Consider the following 15,274-nt stretch of genomic DNA (forward strand, 5'->3'; position numbering starts at 1 on the left):
TTCGGAGCAATGACGAGTGTGGATACCCACGGAGTGGGACCGGACACCTTCTCTATTACCCCCGCTTTCTCCAGCTTCTCCAGTTCTGCTTCCACTAGTGGCCGGAGATGAAAAGGCACTCTACGATGTCTCAGTGCCACTGGTTTGACAGATTTATCTATATGCAGTTTCACCTTGACACCTTTCAGGCAGCCTAGCCCTTGGAAGAGACTCTGGAATTCACCCATGATCTTGTCAGCGTGAGATTGGTGTATTTGTTTGGCATACATCACTAGACCGAAGTCCTCGGCCGAGTGACAGCCCAACAGCATTCCTGCATTGTCCTTGGTCACATCAAATCTGGTAGTGGCTGACCGGTCCCCATGAGTGACCTCTACTTCATTCATGCCCTGTAGCGGGATAGGGGTGTCTCCCCCATAAGTGAAGATTCTCGCTTTGGTGCCTTGTAGCATTGGCTTGGGGTTGAGTCGCTCATATTATTCTGCATCCAAAATGTTACTAAGGCCCCCGTGTCTATTAGGGCTGTGACTTCATTATCCCCAATCCGTATCTGACACATCGGCGGCGGTCTCTTGCAGGATGTTTACCGTCTGGTGTAGGCAACGACAAACACTTCATCATCTTCATCGTCTTCGGTTATTCTCCTCTGTTGCAGTTGGCTCTCTTCTTCCTCCTCCTCATTCGCCCCGTGTTCAGCTTGCCTGTTAGCTCCGAACCTCTTTGGCTTGTTGCTTTGAGCCAACCCTTTGGTTGTATCTCTGCATACCTTCGCAAAGTGTCCAAACTTTCCACACTTGAGGCACTCCTTGCCGTGTGCCAGGCATCCCCAGGCAGGATGATTCTTGAGACCGCAACTGCCACACCCCGACTGCTCGAGCGGCTCACTGCGCCTCCTCTGCCTCGGCTGGGACCTTTCCGAAGGGCGTCCACCGCCTCCTCTTTTACTGCCGTGACCCCCTGGGCACTCCCACTGGACCTTCTCGCCAATGCAGACTCCATCTCCAATGGCATGGTGAGCAAAAAAACAATGGATTTAGGCCCAGATCCCTGTACTGGGGTGAATGTATGACATTGTTCTGCATTCTGTCCATCAATTGTTGTTTTTGCATTTGTCACCCCGAGTGGGAAGGGTATGCTCAGACGTGAGTCCCTTGCTCTCCATGCCACTGGAATCAAGCTATCCTGGCTGACGAGGGCTGAAAGCCCGAAACCGGTCCTAGGATGCTTGTTTCCAGTCCAGGGAGGACCTGGCTTGGCAGTTCGGGCTGGACTGTTCCCATGGGGCACAGGGTCAAGACTGATTTGCATATGGCTGGGTTCAAACTGGAATGGCATGGTGAGCAAAAAAACGATGGATTTAGGCCCAGATCACTGTACTGGGGTGAATGTATGACATTGTTCTGCATTCTGTCTATCAATTGTTGTTTTTGCATTTGTCACCCCGAGTGGGAAGGGTATGCTCAGACGTGAGTCCCTTGCTCTCCATGCCACTGGAATCAAGCTATCCTGGCTGACGAGGGCTGAAAGCCCGAAACCGGTCCTAGGATGCTTGTTTCCAGTCCAGGGAGGACCTGGCTTGGCAGTTCGGGCTGGACTGTTCCCATGGGGCACAGGGTCAAGACTGATTTGCATATGGCTGGGTTCAAACTGGAATGGCATGGTGAGCAAAAAAACGATTGATTTAGGCCCAGATCCCTGTACTGGGGTGAATGTATGACATTGTTCTGCATTCTGTCCATCAATTGTTGTTTTTGCATTTGTCACCCCGAGTGGGAAGGGTATGCTCAGACGTGAGTCCCTTGCTCTCCATGCCACTGGAATCAAGCTATCCTGGCTGACGAGGGCTGAAAGCCCGAAACCGGTCCTAGGATGCTTGTTTCCAGTCCAGGGAGGACCTGGCTTGGCAGTTCGGGCTGGACTGTTCCCATGGGGCACAGGGTCAAGACTGATTTGCATATGGCTGGGTTCAAACTGGAATGGCATGGTGAGCAAAAAAACGATGGATTTAGGCCCAGATCCCTGTACTGGGGTGAATGTATGACATTGTTCTGCATTCTGTCCATCAATTGTTGTTTTTGCATTTGTCACCCCGAGTGGGAAGGGTATGCTCAGACGTGAGTCCCTTGCTCTCCATGCCACTGGAATCAAGCCATCCTGGCTGACGAGGGCTGAAAGCCCGAAACCGGTCCTAGGATGCTTGTTTCCAGTCCAGGGAGGACCTGGCTTGGCAGTTCGGGCTGGACTGTTCCCATGGGGCACAGGGTCAAGACTGATTTGCATATGGCTGGGTTCAAACTGGAATGGCATGGTGAGCAAAAAAACGATGGATTTAGGCCCAGATCCCTGTACTGGGGTGAATGTATGACATTGTTCTGCATTCTGTCCATCAATTGTTATTTTTGCATTTGTCACCCCGAGTGGGAAGGGTATACTCAGACGTGAGTCCCTTGCTCTCCATGCCACTGGAATCAAGCTATCCTGGCTGACGAGGGCTGAAAGCCCACAACCGGTCCTAGGATGCTTGTTTCCAGTCCAGGAAGGACCTGGCTTGGCAGTTCGGGCTGGACTGTTCCCATGGGGCACAGGGTCAAGACTGATTTGCATATGGCTGGGTTCAAACTGGAATGGCATGGTGAGCAAAAAAACGATGGATTTAGCCCCAGATCCCTGTACTGGGGTGAATGTATGACATTGTTCTGCATTCTGTCCATCAATTGTTGTTTTTGCATTTGTCACCCCGAGTGGGAAGGGTATGCTCAGACGTGAGTCCCTTGCTCTCCATGCCACTTGAATCAAGCTATCCTGGCTGACGAGGGCTGAAAGCCCGAAACCGGTCCTAGGATGCTTGTTTCCAGTCCAGGGAGGACCTGGCTTGGCAGTTCGGGCTGGACTGTTCCCATGGGGCACAGGGTCAAGACTGATTTGCATATGGCTGGGTTCAAACTGGAATGGCATGGTGAGCAAAAAAACGATGGATTTAGGCCCAGATCCCTGTACTGGGGTGAATGTATGACATTGTTCTACATTCTGTCCATCAATTGTTGTTTTTGCATCCATCTCCCCGGCACGTGCATCGGCTAACTTGTGAGACCTTCCTAGAATGAGTATGTCATCTAGGGATGCCTTAGGATGAGTTTTCTCAGGTCCGACGACTTACAGCCCTGTATGAGTTGCGCCCTAATTTCTAGCTGTTTGACGATGCCCGTACAGGAACTGGCGAGCTTTCGCAGTCACGCATAAAAAATGTCGACTGACTCTTCTTCCTTTTGCTTCGCTTGGCGTAGTTTAAAGTGTTCAAAGTCAGGGTTGACTTGCGGGTCAAAGTATCTGTCCAAGGCCCTCACGGCTTTGTCGTAGTCATTTCTGTCCCATATGCAGCATGGTGGACCTCTTGACAGCCGTATTTGTTTCTCTGACCGCAATGAAATAATTCTCCAGTTGCCCAATCCATTTACGCCAGCGCAGCGCCACTGTAGCCGGGTCTGCCAATCGGCTGAATGGTGGTAAAGAGTTGAGGATGGTGCGCAGACCTGTGTTGAGGGGTGAATTAGACCCTTGTGTGGTGGTTACAGGCCACTGAAACACTGTCTGTCTAAAAGTAATGAACATGGATGTGCAACAAAGGTCTCACATTGAAGTGGCACTTTTATTCATCAAGTCATTAGCACAGCAGAAAATATATTCATCAATTCATTAGTATTAGGACTATTTAAAAGTACAATAGCAATTAGTCAGAAATAGCAACACAAAAATACATATTTGTAACGCTCTAATGCCTAGAAGGTAAACCCTTAAATGAGAAAATTAACCATGCAAGAATTTACAATTTCAAAGTATATTTAAATGCAATGAAAGGGTGAAATGTCATGGTCCTGGGGCACTGAACCAGGGCAGCTTAATTTGAGGGGGTGCTTCTGAAAAACTATGACAAAATAGACGTGTAAACGATAGAGAAAAATAGCTTTCTGATTTATATGAAAGAAGAACCCTTTTTAAGATTCAATAATGAGCCTGGGAGTCTTAGCAATGTCTTGGCATTTAAAGACACATTTCTGGAGTGAAGAACAAACTCATGCAATGCAAATATATTTTAAATCAATGGAAATACTTTCAAAATGCAAAGTACACTTGACTGCAATGCTAGGAATGCACACATTAAGTTAGGAGGAACAAACATTATTGCTTTGCAATTGCAATAATGTTTTAGAATAAGGGCAATGCAGAGGAGAGAGAAAGAGACAATTTCAAAGTACAATAAGCAATTAGAGCTTCAGCCAAAGATGCTTAGATAGAGGGCTGAAGGAGACCACACAGGCGTCAGCGGTCCAAGGGGTCACTGCAGCGTACCCCGCTGCAGTGACCCCTTCGAATGGACTGAGGAGCAGATTCTTATACTCTTTCAATGATGAACCATTGACCACAAAATGACGACATTATCAGGTGTCTTTGACCTATAGGACATGACTCATTTTGGTCACTTCTCGGAAATATTTAAGAAAACAGAAGTGCCACCCACGCTACAAAAAGTTTCTCCAAAGGTCACAGGATGTTTGACCATGAATCATAATGAAAATGAACATCTATTGACCAGGATTTGCGTCACTTCAGGGAAACTTTTATAGGAAAGCGGAACATTTAGGAAGATATATGTTGCATGTCTTAGTTACATTAAAGCTAGCAACAGATACAACAATATGAAAGATGACAGTTGGCAAGTGGCCCCAACCATCAGGTATTGCGTGATGTCTCTTTTAGCTCGGGTAGTTCCCTATTCTTGCGGTTTTGCTTTTCTTGTGGTATCTATGTGGGTGTAAGAGAAGAAGAGCACATCGAGGGTGCAGGGGCCCCGGGGGAGCTGGGCTTCGCTGAGGAGATGTTGTGTGAGAGAGACACTTTGAGGCCTATTCATAGAAAGAGAACAACTGGGACAGTTTGGGCAACTTAACAGATTCCTTTTATGCTATCTGGTGGGGGCTTATCAGGGTCTCATGCCTCAGGTGTGGGCAGAATTGGCCTGGGGTACTATATGATAAAAAATAGACTCTGCTTCACCTGGCTCCGCCACCACATGATTCCCTCTCTCTACCTGTTGAGACCTTGCGCCTCGACTCTGCACTTTCTCCACAGGCGCCCTCCTGTGCTGATACCACCAGGTATTGCTGCTGAAGCTGGCTGAGCTGCAGTCTTGACGGACTCCCCTCTGCTCTGATCCACCACTCCTGCCCTGTGTGTGTGCCTCCCACTCCGGGCTTCTATCTTGCTTCCACACACACTGTTTCTCTCCTTGTGTCTGCTCTCAGGCTTCTGTGTGCCACTGCTCCCTTTAACAGGAATCAAGGCTTCATCCGCCTCCTTCCTGGTGTTCCTCCTGTCCCTGCCGGCTGCACGTGGACTCACCACTGCTCCCCAGGTCCTCCATCCCGGCCCCAGGCCATAAATTTGTGCTCGCCAACTTCAGCGCCTCCTCCCAGATGTGCACGCAGGCCTTGGGAGCCAGCCGCTACTCTCCGCAGGCCCTCACCATGCTCCGCTAAGGTTCTGTACGCCATTGGGAGACGCGTGGACGCGCACTCACCCGCAGTTCCAGCACACGCTCCCTTCGACCTCGGCTCTGGTCTCACCGCACACCAGCAGGGGATCGATGCTTCCCCGCCTGCCGCATTCATGCCTCGTGTCGAACCGCCGCCCCCGGCAGCATCCGGCGCCACGCGGCGAACTCCACTCCGCCAACCACACGAGGTGCACAGGGTGCACCCAGCGGTGATCTTTCCGCCTCGTCGCCAATGTAGCGGGGTGGGGAGACAATACCTCGGGGGGGGGCAACTCGGGCCTATTGCAGGGACGCGCTAATAACGGAACACCACTCCAAGTACTTTTTACAGTCCATCAGCCACTAGCGCTGACGTCACCATTTATTTATACCTCCTGGTCCGCGCCTGGCCCAGGAGGGTGAAAGTGTAACATTGTATGGGACATGCCGGGTGGCTCACTACATCCAGCTGCCTGCACATAATTTGTGAAATATCAAGTCCAGAACTGTGGGTACCTTTCCTCCTCAGCTGGTGCACTCTGGACACTCTCTGGGCTTGCAGAGACCGCGTAGGTGCAGAAAGACATTTACCCATCAGCCTTCCATTCCAGCCTTCCATGTTGCAGCCTTATGTTTCTTTATAAGTCCTTAAGTTGACATGTTTTGCTGCTGACGCTGTGACTAGAGTGGCCTGCTCTGTGACCATTGCCTTCAAGGAGACTTTGGCTCCATTACCCTGCAGATAAACTTAAGGGTAACAAGCCTGGGTGTAAACTGAAGACCCACCCATGAATGAAATATGTGCAAAATAAGTCACCACATGTCCTAAGTCCATTTTTCACCATTTTAGGGGCGCGGTAAGAGCAGCACTGGAGCATAGAGTATGAGGGGTTGTCTTTGTCATTAATCCTTTTTTCTTCCAGTGACTTGAGTGCAGTTACAGTCAGGATAGACCCAGACAATAGTTTGTTTTATGGCGCTAAAACAGATCACAAACCAGTTTGTAGTGCTGCTATCAAGCGTCCAGATTAAATATGAGGAAAAAGCCAGGTGGGCAGGTCTGTGGCTCCCCCTTGTGGTTCTTCTGAGTCTTTGCTGATCTTGTTGCTCATTCCATCTAAGAGTTCAAGATGAAGAGAAGCGCCATGATGTTGAGCACTCGTGCTGGACTTGCCAGTAGGGGCCACACCTCTGTCTTTACTGCAATGTTACTCTCTGTTTTCATCTCATCAGAAGAAATGGCATGTGTGCTCGGATAAAACGGAGTCACATATATATGTGTGGCTTGTAGCTAGCAGAAACTACAAGCTACAAGCCACAGTAGATGCGTTTGTAAACAAACATTTTGCTATGAAATGCGTAGACTGGTTCAATGTGTAATTAATGGGTGTTCTAGGCAAGCAAATATGTTGGACAGATAGTCACGCCAATCCATTGCTTGCTGCATATAATGTTGTTCATGTGCTGCACACATATATGAATGCTTTTGTATTGATGAATAGCATATTACATTTCTGACATTAGTCTTCCTCTGTGAATACAGTATTATATGGAATAAAATACCCCCAAATGTATATAATAAAAAACAGGCCACCTAGCTGTTCATGACTTCATAGGAGTACTCAGCCTGGGTCTCGTGTTTCTATACATTCATGCAGTTCATTGAAGGCATCCAACGTTAATTAAATACATATATTACTTAAGTAGTCTTCTGAAATATGTTACTATTAGAAGTTTATTTTATAACTCTTAGAATAATTTAGCAATGTCACCTTTCGATATTGCTCACATTCTACACACCCACTCGCCAGCTCTGTTTCGCCAGCCTCGCCCTCGCCACCGTCCCACACATCCGCCAAGCCACCGCCGGAGGAAGATCCTTCTCCTACCTGGCGGCCAAGACATGGAACTCCCTCCCCACCTACCTACGGCTGACCCAGGACCTCCTCTCCTTCAGGACACAGCTCAAGACCTGGCTGTTTGAGCAATAGCGGCTCCTACCCCCCCCCCCCCAGCGCCTTGAGACCCTTGCGGGTGAGTAGTGCGCTTTACAAATCTGTTGATTGATTGATTGATTGATTGATTGCTTACAAATAAATCGGTCTTTTTAGATTGCTCCTTTGAGCCTATTGTCCAGTCCAGTTATTCTGTTGGAGAGCAATTTCCTTTCAGCCAGAAGGCGCCGCAGTGCCAGCTGCCATCTTGTCATTGAGGAGGTCAACAAGAGGTGCCTTCCTGCACTCAGGGACAGCTGCGATACATGGGTTGTTGGGTAGGGGGATCCCAGAAGCCTGAAATGCTCACTAATCAAATCAATCACTCTATTCTTACATCCTACATGGCTCTCTGTACATCGCTGCACTGAAATAGACATCTAAATAGAATACAGAAACAAGGAACAGTTCAGACGTAGCCCACATCATCACATCCCTCAAACAGCACCTTGTCTGGAATCAGCAGGGGTTTATGTCAGAATTTTTGCATTTGACATAAATATTGCGTCCTAAGTATAGTTTACAAACATATTGCTTCACTGTGTGCATACTTTCTGTTATCAGCGCAATATTTTGTAGGCGAAATTTAGGGCACGATATTTCTACTGACGGTGTTTTGACGACCACATTCTGGAACCCAAGCCCCCTCAGGCACCCGGCCTGAATAGCTATTCTTGCAAACGTTTGGTCAAAGTAACATTATAGTTATAAAAAACGACCAGTCCGCGATGTTTTTGGTTTCGTCCGCATCATGGTCATCTATTCGGTTTTCAGTTTCAGGCTTTTTTAGTTAGACAACTTATTTTAAGCGCTGAACGATAGCTCAGGTTGCAGTCTATGGAAATATATATATTGTGATGCCATTATGTAAAAAAATATGAATCTTCCTAATTTAAAATTCAGCTTCCTCTTTTCGCTCGGTATCCCTCAGGGCTCCAGTAGAGGGCAGTGTCTCCTTGTCCTAACTGAGGATGGAATCTGTCCCTGCTGATGAGAAGGAGGCCTGGTGCCAAGCACACTCCTCCTCGTATAACTTTTTCCAGTGATTATTATTCCAAACTTGGTGGCGGGTGCAGGCGAAGGCATCAGTGCTGGCGAGTGGTGCAGCAGAAGCAGCACAACTGCCGCACCAGCTCTTCTGAGCAGAAAGAGCAGCCTGCCTGTCTTCCTCCTGGAAAGACCTAGCCATGTTCCACTCCAGAGCGGTGGTGATGGACGAGCAGGCCGTGCAGCTGCAGGAGCTCAACAGCCGCCTGGGGGTCTACCTCTCCAGGGTCCGGCAGCTGGAGCAGGAGAACCAGGTCCTGGTGGACGAGATCCACAGCCTGCGGCTGGACCGCGAGGTGGAGTGGAAAAGGGGCTACGAGGCCGAGATCTCGCAGCTGCGCCGGCAGGTGGAGGAGCTGACCCTGGAGAAGTCCCGCGCCGAGATAGAGCGGGACAGCCTCTGGCAGGAATTCCAGCTGCTGCAGCTCCTGTGCGGGGAGGTCCAGGCCATCCGCAAGGAGCTGGACCTGGAGCTGGCCCGCCACCGCGCCGACCTCCAGCAGGCCGAGGACGGCTGCCGGGCGCTGGAGGAGCTGCTCCTCCGGCTGCAGGTGGAGCACCGGGCCCTCGCCGAGGCCTGCGAGCACGAGGTGTCCGAGCTGAGAGGCGGGGTGCTCGGCCTCACCGTGCAGCTGGTGAGGAGGGAGCACCGCGCCGCCCCGAGCCTGACCCTGCAGGAGGTGGAGAGCTATGCCGTGCAGGTCTCCGAGTCCTGGAAGGAAACCTTCCGGCAGTACCAGCTCAAGGTGGAGGAGCTGGAGGACATGATAGGAGCGAGCGGGGAGAGCCTGGCAGGCGTGGAGGAGGAGAAGAGGCTGCACGTCCTGGAGATAGGGGAACTTCGGAGGGAGGCGGCGCAGCTGGACAGGATCCGCCAGGCCCTGGAGGAAGAGCTGAGGAACATGCAGGGGAAGTTCCTTGTGGAGGTGGAAGAGTACCAGGTCTGTAGTTATGGGCAGATTGTGGCATGGCTGCCTTCCATGCAATGCCACCCAGCCGATGCACCTGCCCTCTTTTCCTCGCACATTTATTCCACGATTAGGGAAATGCAATCTAAGCCAGTCTTGTTATTCCTGGCAAGATGTCACCCAAATCTCTCAGTTGAAGTCATGAGAATTAGCGAGCCCATAGCAATGAAACTGCCCCTTTCCAGTGTAATTCATCTTCTGGCACTGTTCTGGTTCCGTTCCAGTTCTAGCACACTTCCTGTTCAGCTCCGGTTCTGGCACTGGTTCTATTGCAGTTCTGGTCCTGCTCTCGGCCTGGCAGTGTTTTAGCTGTCTCCCAGGGGTCCAACAAGGATCCTGTTCTCTGACGGTGCTGGCCCTGTTGGCCTGGCTGCTTTATTTGTAGACCCCATTAGAGGTCATTTACGGCCATGGCACTGTGGTGGCTTTATTCAAATTCTGCCATTGTGTGTTATGTTCTAGTTTCTAAAAAGTGGCCATGTTTGCAAATCGTGGCAGTTTTGAACTCGTAAAGACATGCTGTATAGGTGCTATGCAAGGCATGGAAGACTGCATGGATATGTGCTTGCTGCAGACAATGTTCCGTTGTAATATCAAGGAAATCAACAGTAAAAATCGTCCAACCAGAACAAACTGGGCCACAAACACCCAAAACACTGGCCCACACACGGGCCTGTCAGTCCGGCCACGGGGCTCTGCCTGATTTCCCAGTAGGCCAGTTCTACTCTGCCTAGTCCTCCCATTCTGAAGCTCGTTCGGTTCTGGTCCAGTTCTGTTACTGCTCCAGGTCTCTCCCAGGACTACGGCTCTTTTGGTTCTGTTCCAGTTCTATCCTTATTTAGGTTCTATTCCAGTCTTGGCCCAGTTCCTATCTGTTAATGCCCCACCTGTTTCCAGGATGGCGCCAGTCTATTTATGTTCCCATTACATTTTTGTTCTGGTTCTATCACTTTGTGGCCCCGGTTCTTGTACATCTTCTGGGTCCTCCTATCAGTTTCTGGGCCTCTTCTGATTCTGTTTTATTTCTGCACTGATCACGTTTTGTTTCACTTCGATTATTGTCCTGGTTCTGTTCAATTTCTAGCACAGCTCTGTGTTTGTGTATTTCTGACACTAGTTATGGTTCTTATTCAACTCCAATTTTGTTGTTATTCGGTTTGTTTCCATCTGGTTCTGTGGTGGTTGTGCGCTTGCTTTGTTATTGCCCAGGTTCACTTCCATTTATATCATCTTTCTGTTTTGCTGTCATTTCTAGTGCTGTTATGTTACCTGCCCAGTTCTCTCCCAGTTTGTTCTGGATCAGTTCTGTCTGACTCAGTCATTGAACTGCTGTCTAGTCTGGTATAGGAATACTTTTTTCTCTCAATTAAATCATGCAACTTGACATGTAAACGTAACTGACTCTACATGCTTTTCACTCACCTCCAAGCGAGACTCCTTAACCATAACCCTACACCTGTACCTGTAACTCTCCCCAAAAATGACCCTGAGCTTCAAACTAACCATTATTCTAAACACGGATTAAGGGTTTTCCCTTACCCTATCCCAAGTTCTAAGGAGCAATCACTTGCCTCACCCCATATCGTAGTGTTAACCCATGCAACTATCCTTAACTTCAGACGGTTTCTAGTCCTTACCCATCTCTTAAACCTAAAATATTCTGTCTCTATCCTCTTCCATTCTGGTACCTTTACTCTAATATTGTCTGGTTTTTCCCCAAAAATTTCAAATGATTTAGTTTTTCTTCTTTTGTGTGTTCTTACTTTTTTGATTGGCACTTTTTTCTCCCTTTTTATCTGAAAGGGGGGAGATTCCGTTCATATTTAGTTTTTGTCCTGGCTGTGTTCCATTTCTAATAACTTTCTGTTTTTTTTCAGTTCTGTTCTCTTTTATACTCCAGTTCTGGTGATGTCTGCTTCCATTTTCATCGCTTTTTCTGGTTCTGTTCCATTCCCATTACTCTTCTGGGTTTGCTTCGGTTCTGTCTCTCTCCCGGTTATATGCTGCAGTTCTGAGCTGGATGTTTTCTATAGGACATTCATTCGCCCTTTTCTCCCTAATAATACCGATTGCCACAGGCTTGGCATTCCTTTGGCAGTCTCGTCACAGAGGCCATGACCTTCTTGGCATCATAGTCTGAACTCTCTCAAACACCTGCATATATTTGAAGTTCTCTTTTTGATCGCCAGAAGTTCTAACTAAAGAGGAGGATTTCAAGCCTCTGAGCCCCTTTAGTGAACCCAAACTTCACTCCCTGAATTCTCCTCGGTTTAAGCATTCAGGTTTCATTGCATTACAAGAAGACTCATTACTGTACCGTGAAACTACAACTTTAGGGTGTGGACTTAAAGTGGCTATTATACAGGTAGGAAGTGGCTCTACGTCTGATTCGCATGCATTGTTACATCGTTTACAAAGACAGTTCCAGTGAGCAAATAGTGGATTTATTCACTTGGGATCTGTGTTCTAATCCGGGCATCTGCACTTGACCAACAGGTGTGACCCTGGGCTAATTATTTAATCTTCTGTTGTTATTTGGCCTCTAGTTTGCCAAAGGTGGAATCTCTTAGAAACAGGATGGCCCCAGAATTAACCATGAGAAAAACAAAAAGGTTATTTAAGTGTTCCTTCCATAAGTTATTAGCGTTTTACTGCGCTGCGCATTACATAAGAATGTGGCATTAACATTTCCATATATAGAAATGTTTATGTGTAAAATTAGAATCAACTATGTTTTTATCTCCCCCTACGAAACCTTAACAAAGTCTTTTATCTGTCGCTCCCTGTTATTTCGATCATGATTATGTTATATGTACCTATTTACAATAGGCGATAGATAGACCATCGTTGTACATCGAAAAGAGCCATGACATGCCACACCATGCTGCTTAAAGCAGCACGAACTATTTACAAAACACCACACACAGTTCCGAAAAACCACACCCTGGATTCCTGTCTTACATCCAGCAATGTCCAGCACACACAAACAGACACCTCAATAACAATAACCTACAAATGCGTGCGTCACTTGCACTCCCCAGGCTTTATGCCCCAAACATCAAATCATACATCAGCCGATCCATGAACGAGGTATACTCCCCGAGCCAGAACAGGGCCACAACTCCAAAGACAACAAATCGCCACACGCGGAATGAGTCTCCAGTTTCCACGGTAAGCTCAGTAACAGGTGGAAAGCCACCATCCTGCAGAAAGCACCACAGAGTCAGGCCAGCGACAGCGTGCTAAACAAACACAAAACAGTTAGTGACGGTGTCTATTCACGCTTTCCCAAAAAAGCAGAATGTTGGGAGGCACACTTAAAGCGAAAACTATTTCTGTCTCTTATGAACCACGAATGTGTCATTTGTAGCAAGGCCGGGCAGATTGGGAAGATGTGCGAGAGCCCAGAGGGTTTGGGGATTTTGGAGATGGGAAGTTGTGTGTTTATTTTGTGGTATCAGCAGTTCGCCGTGTGACCATGTGACTCCTTGTCGTAGCTACACACGTGTTTCCAGTTTTCAAATCATTGTATCAGTTTGTGATAGGCCCATGGGCTCACGTTAACTACACCAAAACTATCAAGTTCGGAATGCGCAGGTGGGTGACGTGGGGTGATTGGGTGAACCCAGCGTTAGTGAGCCGAGAATGGGTACTGGATGGCACTCAGTGGTACTCTCCATGTTACGCCTCCCTGAAATCGGAAGCTGTGCTTTACACAAGATGGCTGCTCACTGCTCAACACATTTTAAATGCTTAGCATGTTCTCCCATAGACCATCCACCTCTCATAACAAAATATTTTGACGAGATTTCTATTTCATTTTAAGCAATTAATTAATAAGTGATTCCACGCAACATTTTGTCACCCCCTAGATCTTCGGATGCATCTAACCAAAGCTAAAGGTTATATAGGACTATGTCACCAACGTTCCTGAATACTGACTACAAATGATATTACCACCCAACTGAAAACGACTCATTGGGCGGCCCCATCAGGATTTGCACATTGTGCCTTGCAGAATGTCTATCATACCTTTTTTCAAACCAACTCACTAGCCCAGGTTTTCAAACCATCTCCGGGGTTCCTCCGCCCGCCCTCTAGCTAAGTTCCTGGATACCCTTAAGGGTGATTAGTGCGCTATGCAAATCGGCATAATATAATGACCTTTTCGCTGATACTTTTAATTCAATGCAACATCTCCCAGTAAATCATCGCATGTGTTGAGGGCCATAGATAGACTTCACAGACCCCACCGAAGAACACCATTATTGTGCCTGTTCTGCAAGTGGAACCATGATTCTCCTCTCTGAAGTGGGGCTGGTCCTTCCCAGGCCCGAGATGGAGCTAGGACCTCGCGGCACTACATGCCCCAATGGCACACTTCCACTGGCTCCTGGTACGTTGAGAAACATCTGGAGCAGGGGGCTATTTCAGAGGCACTGCAAAAAGACAGAAACTGACGAAGAGCGAAGGGCTCACTGAATGTGAGTGATGAGCCAAAGGCTGTCACGTAACTTGTGATCTAGAACGCTAATTTGCATCTTGTGACACTTTTTTACATCTTATGATTCTAATTTATGTCTTGTGACTCTAATTTGCATCTCAGGGACAAGAACACCACAGAACGCTTCCTGGTTAATGCTGTCAAAAGTCACTGGCAGATCCTCGAGACTTTGCAAAGTATCGTTTACACATTTTCTGAAAAGGGCAGATCTAAATTGGCAGAGTAAATATTGCGGTACTTTGTCTGCAATATAGTACGTGTGCGGTGAATTTAATAACTACACTTGAACCATATAGGTCTTATTACCATTCCATAGTGCTGTAAATACCATATGTTAATAATACACAATTTAATTGTATTGTTCATACAGTTCTGTAGTGAGGCTGTCCAGTGTGGGGGCTATTCTATCACCACTGGCCATTGAGGTAACAGCGGTTTATTGTCTTCAGTGGAGAAAGGCATATGGGTTGGCTTCTGACTACTCCATCTCTCCACACTAGTATCAATTGTTTCCGATGGTTGCGGCTGGCTTTGCCGCATCAGAAGTATTAGTGAGCGATCAGTGAACGTTGCGAGGAGCAACTTTGTATTTTGTATTCAACACATTAGGATTGACAATATTAGCCAAAGGTCTACACAAGATCTTGAATCGGGGACTGAGGAACAGTATGCGGAGTGTTTTTCGTAGGGGTGTCGATTTCACAATGTATAGATAACGTCATTATTTTGCATTATTTGCAAATTGTGAGGGGAATATTGGAGTCTGCACAGATCTGTCTAGATGTACATTTAGAAGATCATTTAAACCACTCCCCCATATTGTGTGAGATATTAGTAGTTCATTACGTTTTTATGGACAATGTCAAAGAAGTCAAGGGGGGGAGGGGGTGTATCTGGACCATGTATATTCGCAATGGCTCTCTCCACTGGCGAATCTGCCAAAAGTACATGTGATCCTTTTCTGGGTTTTAAAATTAAGTTATTTTTTTACAGATTAAGGTTACCACACTTCTAGAATGGTCATTGTGGGAGGAATATTCCCCGCGGGCTTCCCACTTTTCAGCATATGAAGTTTGTGTTCCAGGGTGTAAGTGTGTCTTGTAACATCGCCATATCAGTGTTATGTGCCTTGTAAAGAGTTGCTTTATCATCCGGGTATTATTAAGTCAGCAACCATTCTAATTTAGGAGTCTAAACCTAGCCTTGGAGTTCCCCGTGGGCCAGCCCCAGT

General features: G+C 47.6%; 1 protein-coding gene across 1 annotated transcript in view; it reads left to right on the forward strand.

The window, feature by feature from the left end:
- Nucleotides 1-8,565: 8,565 nt before the first annotated feature.
- Nucleotides 8,566-15,274, forward strand: part of SYNM (synemin) — a 90,307-nt gene continuing 83,598 nt past the window's right edge. Inside the window, exon 1 of the mRNA XM_085644515.1 lies at nucleotides 8,566-9,512. Coding sequence (XP_085500641.1) covers nucleotides 8,712-9,512 — 801 coding nt within the window. The 5' untranslated portion in view covers nucleotides 8,566-8,711. The remainder of the gene's footprint in view (nucleotides 9,513-15,274) is intronic.

This window comes from Triturus cristatus, chromosome 3_1, assembly GCF_964204655.1.
Source record: "Triturus cristatus chromosome 3_1, aTriCri1.1, whole genome shotgun sequence".
NCBI classification, from domain to species: domain Eukaryota; kingdom Metazoa; phylum Chordata; class Amphibia; order Caudata; family Salamandridae; genus Triturus; species Triturus cristatus.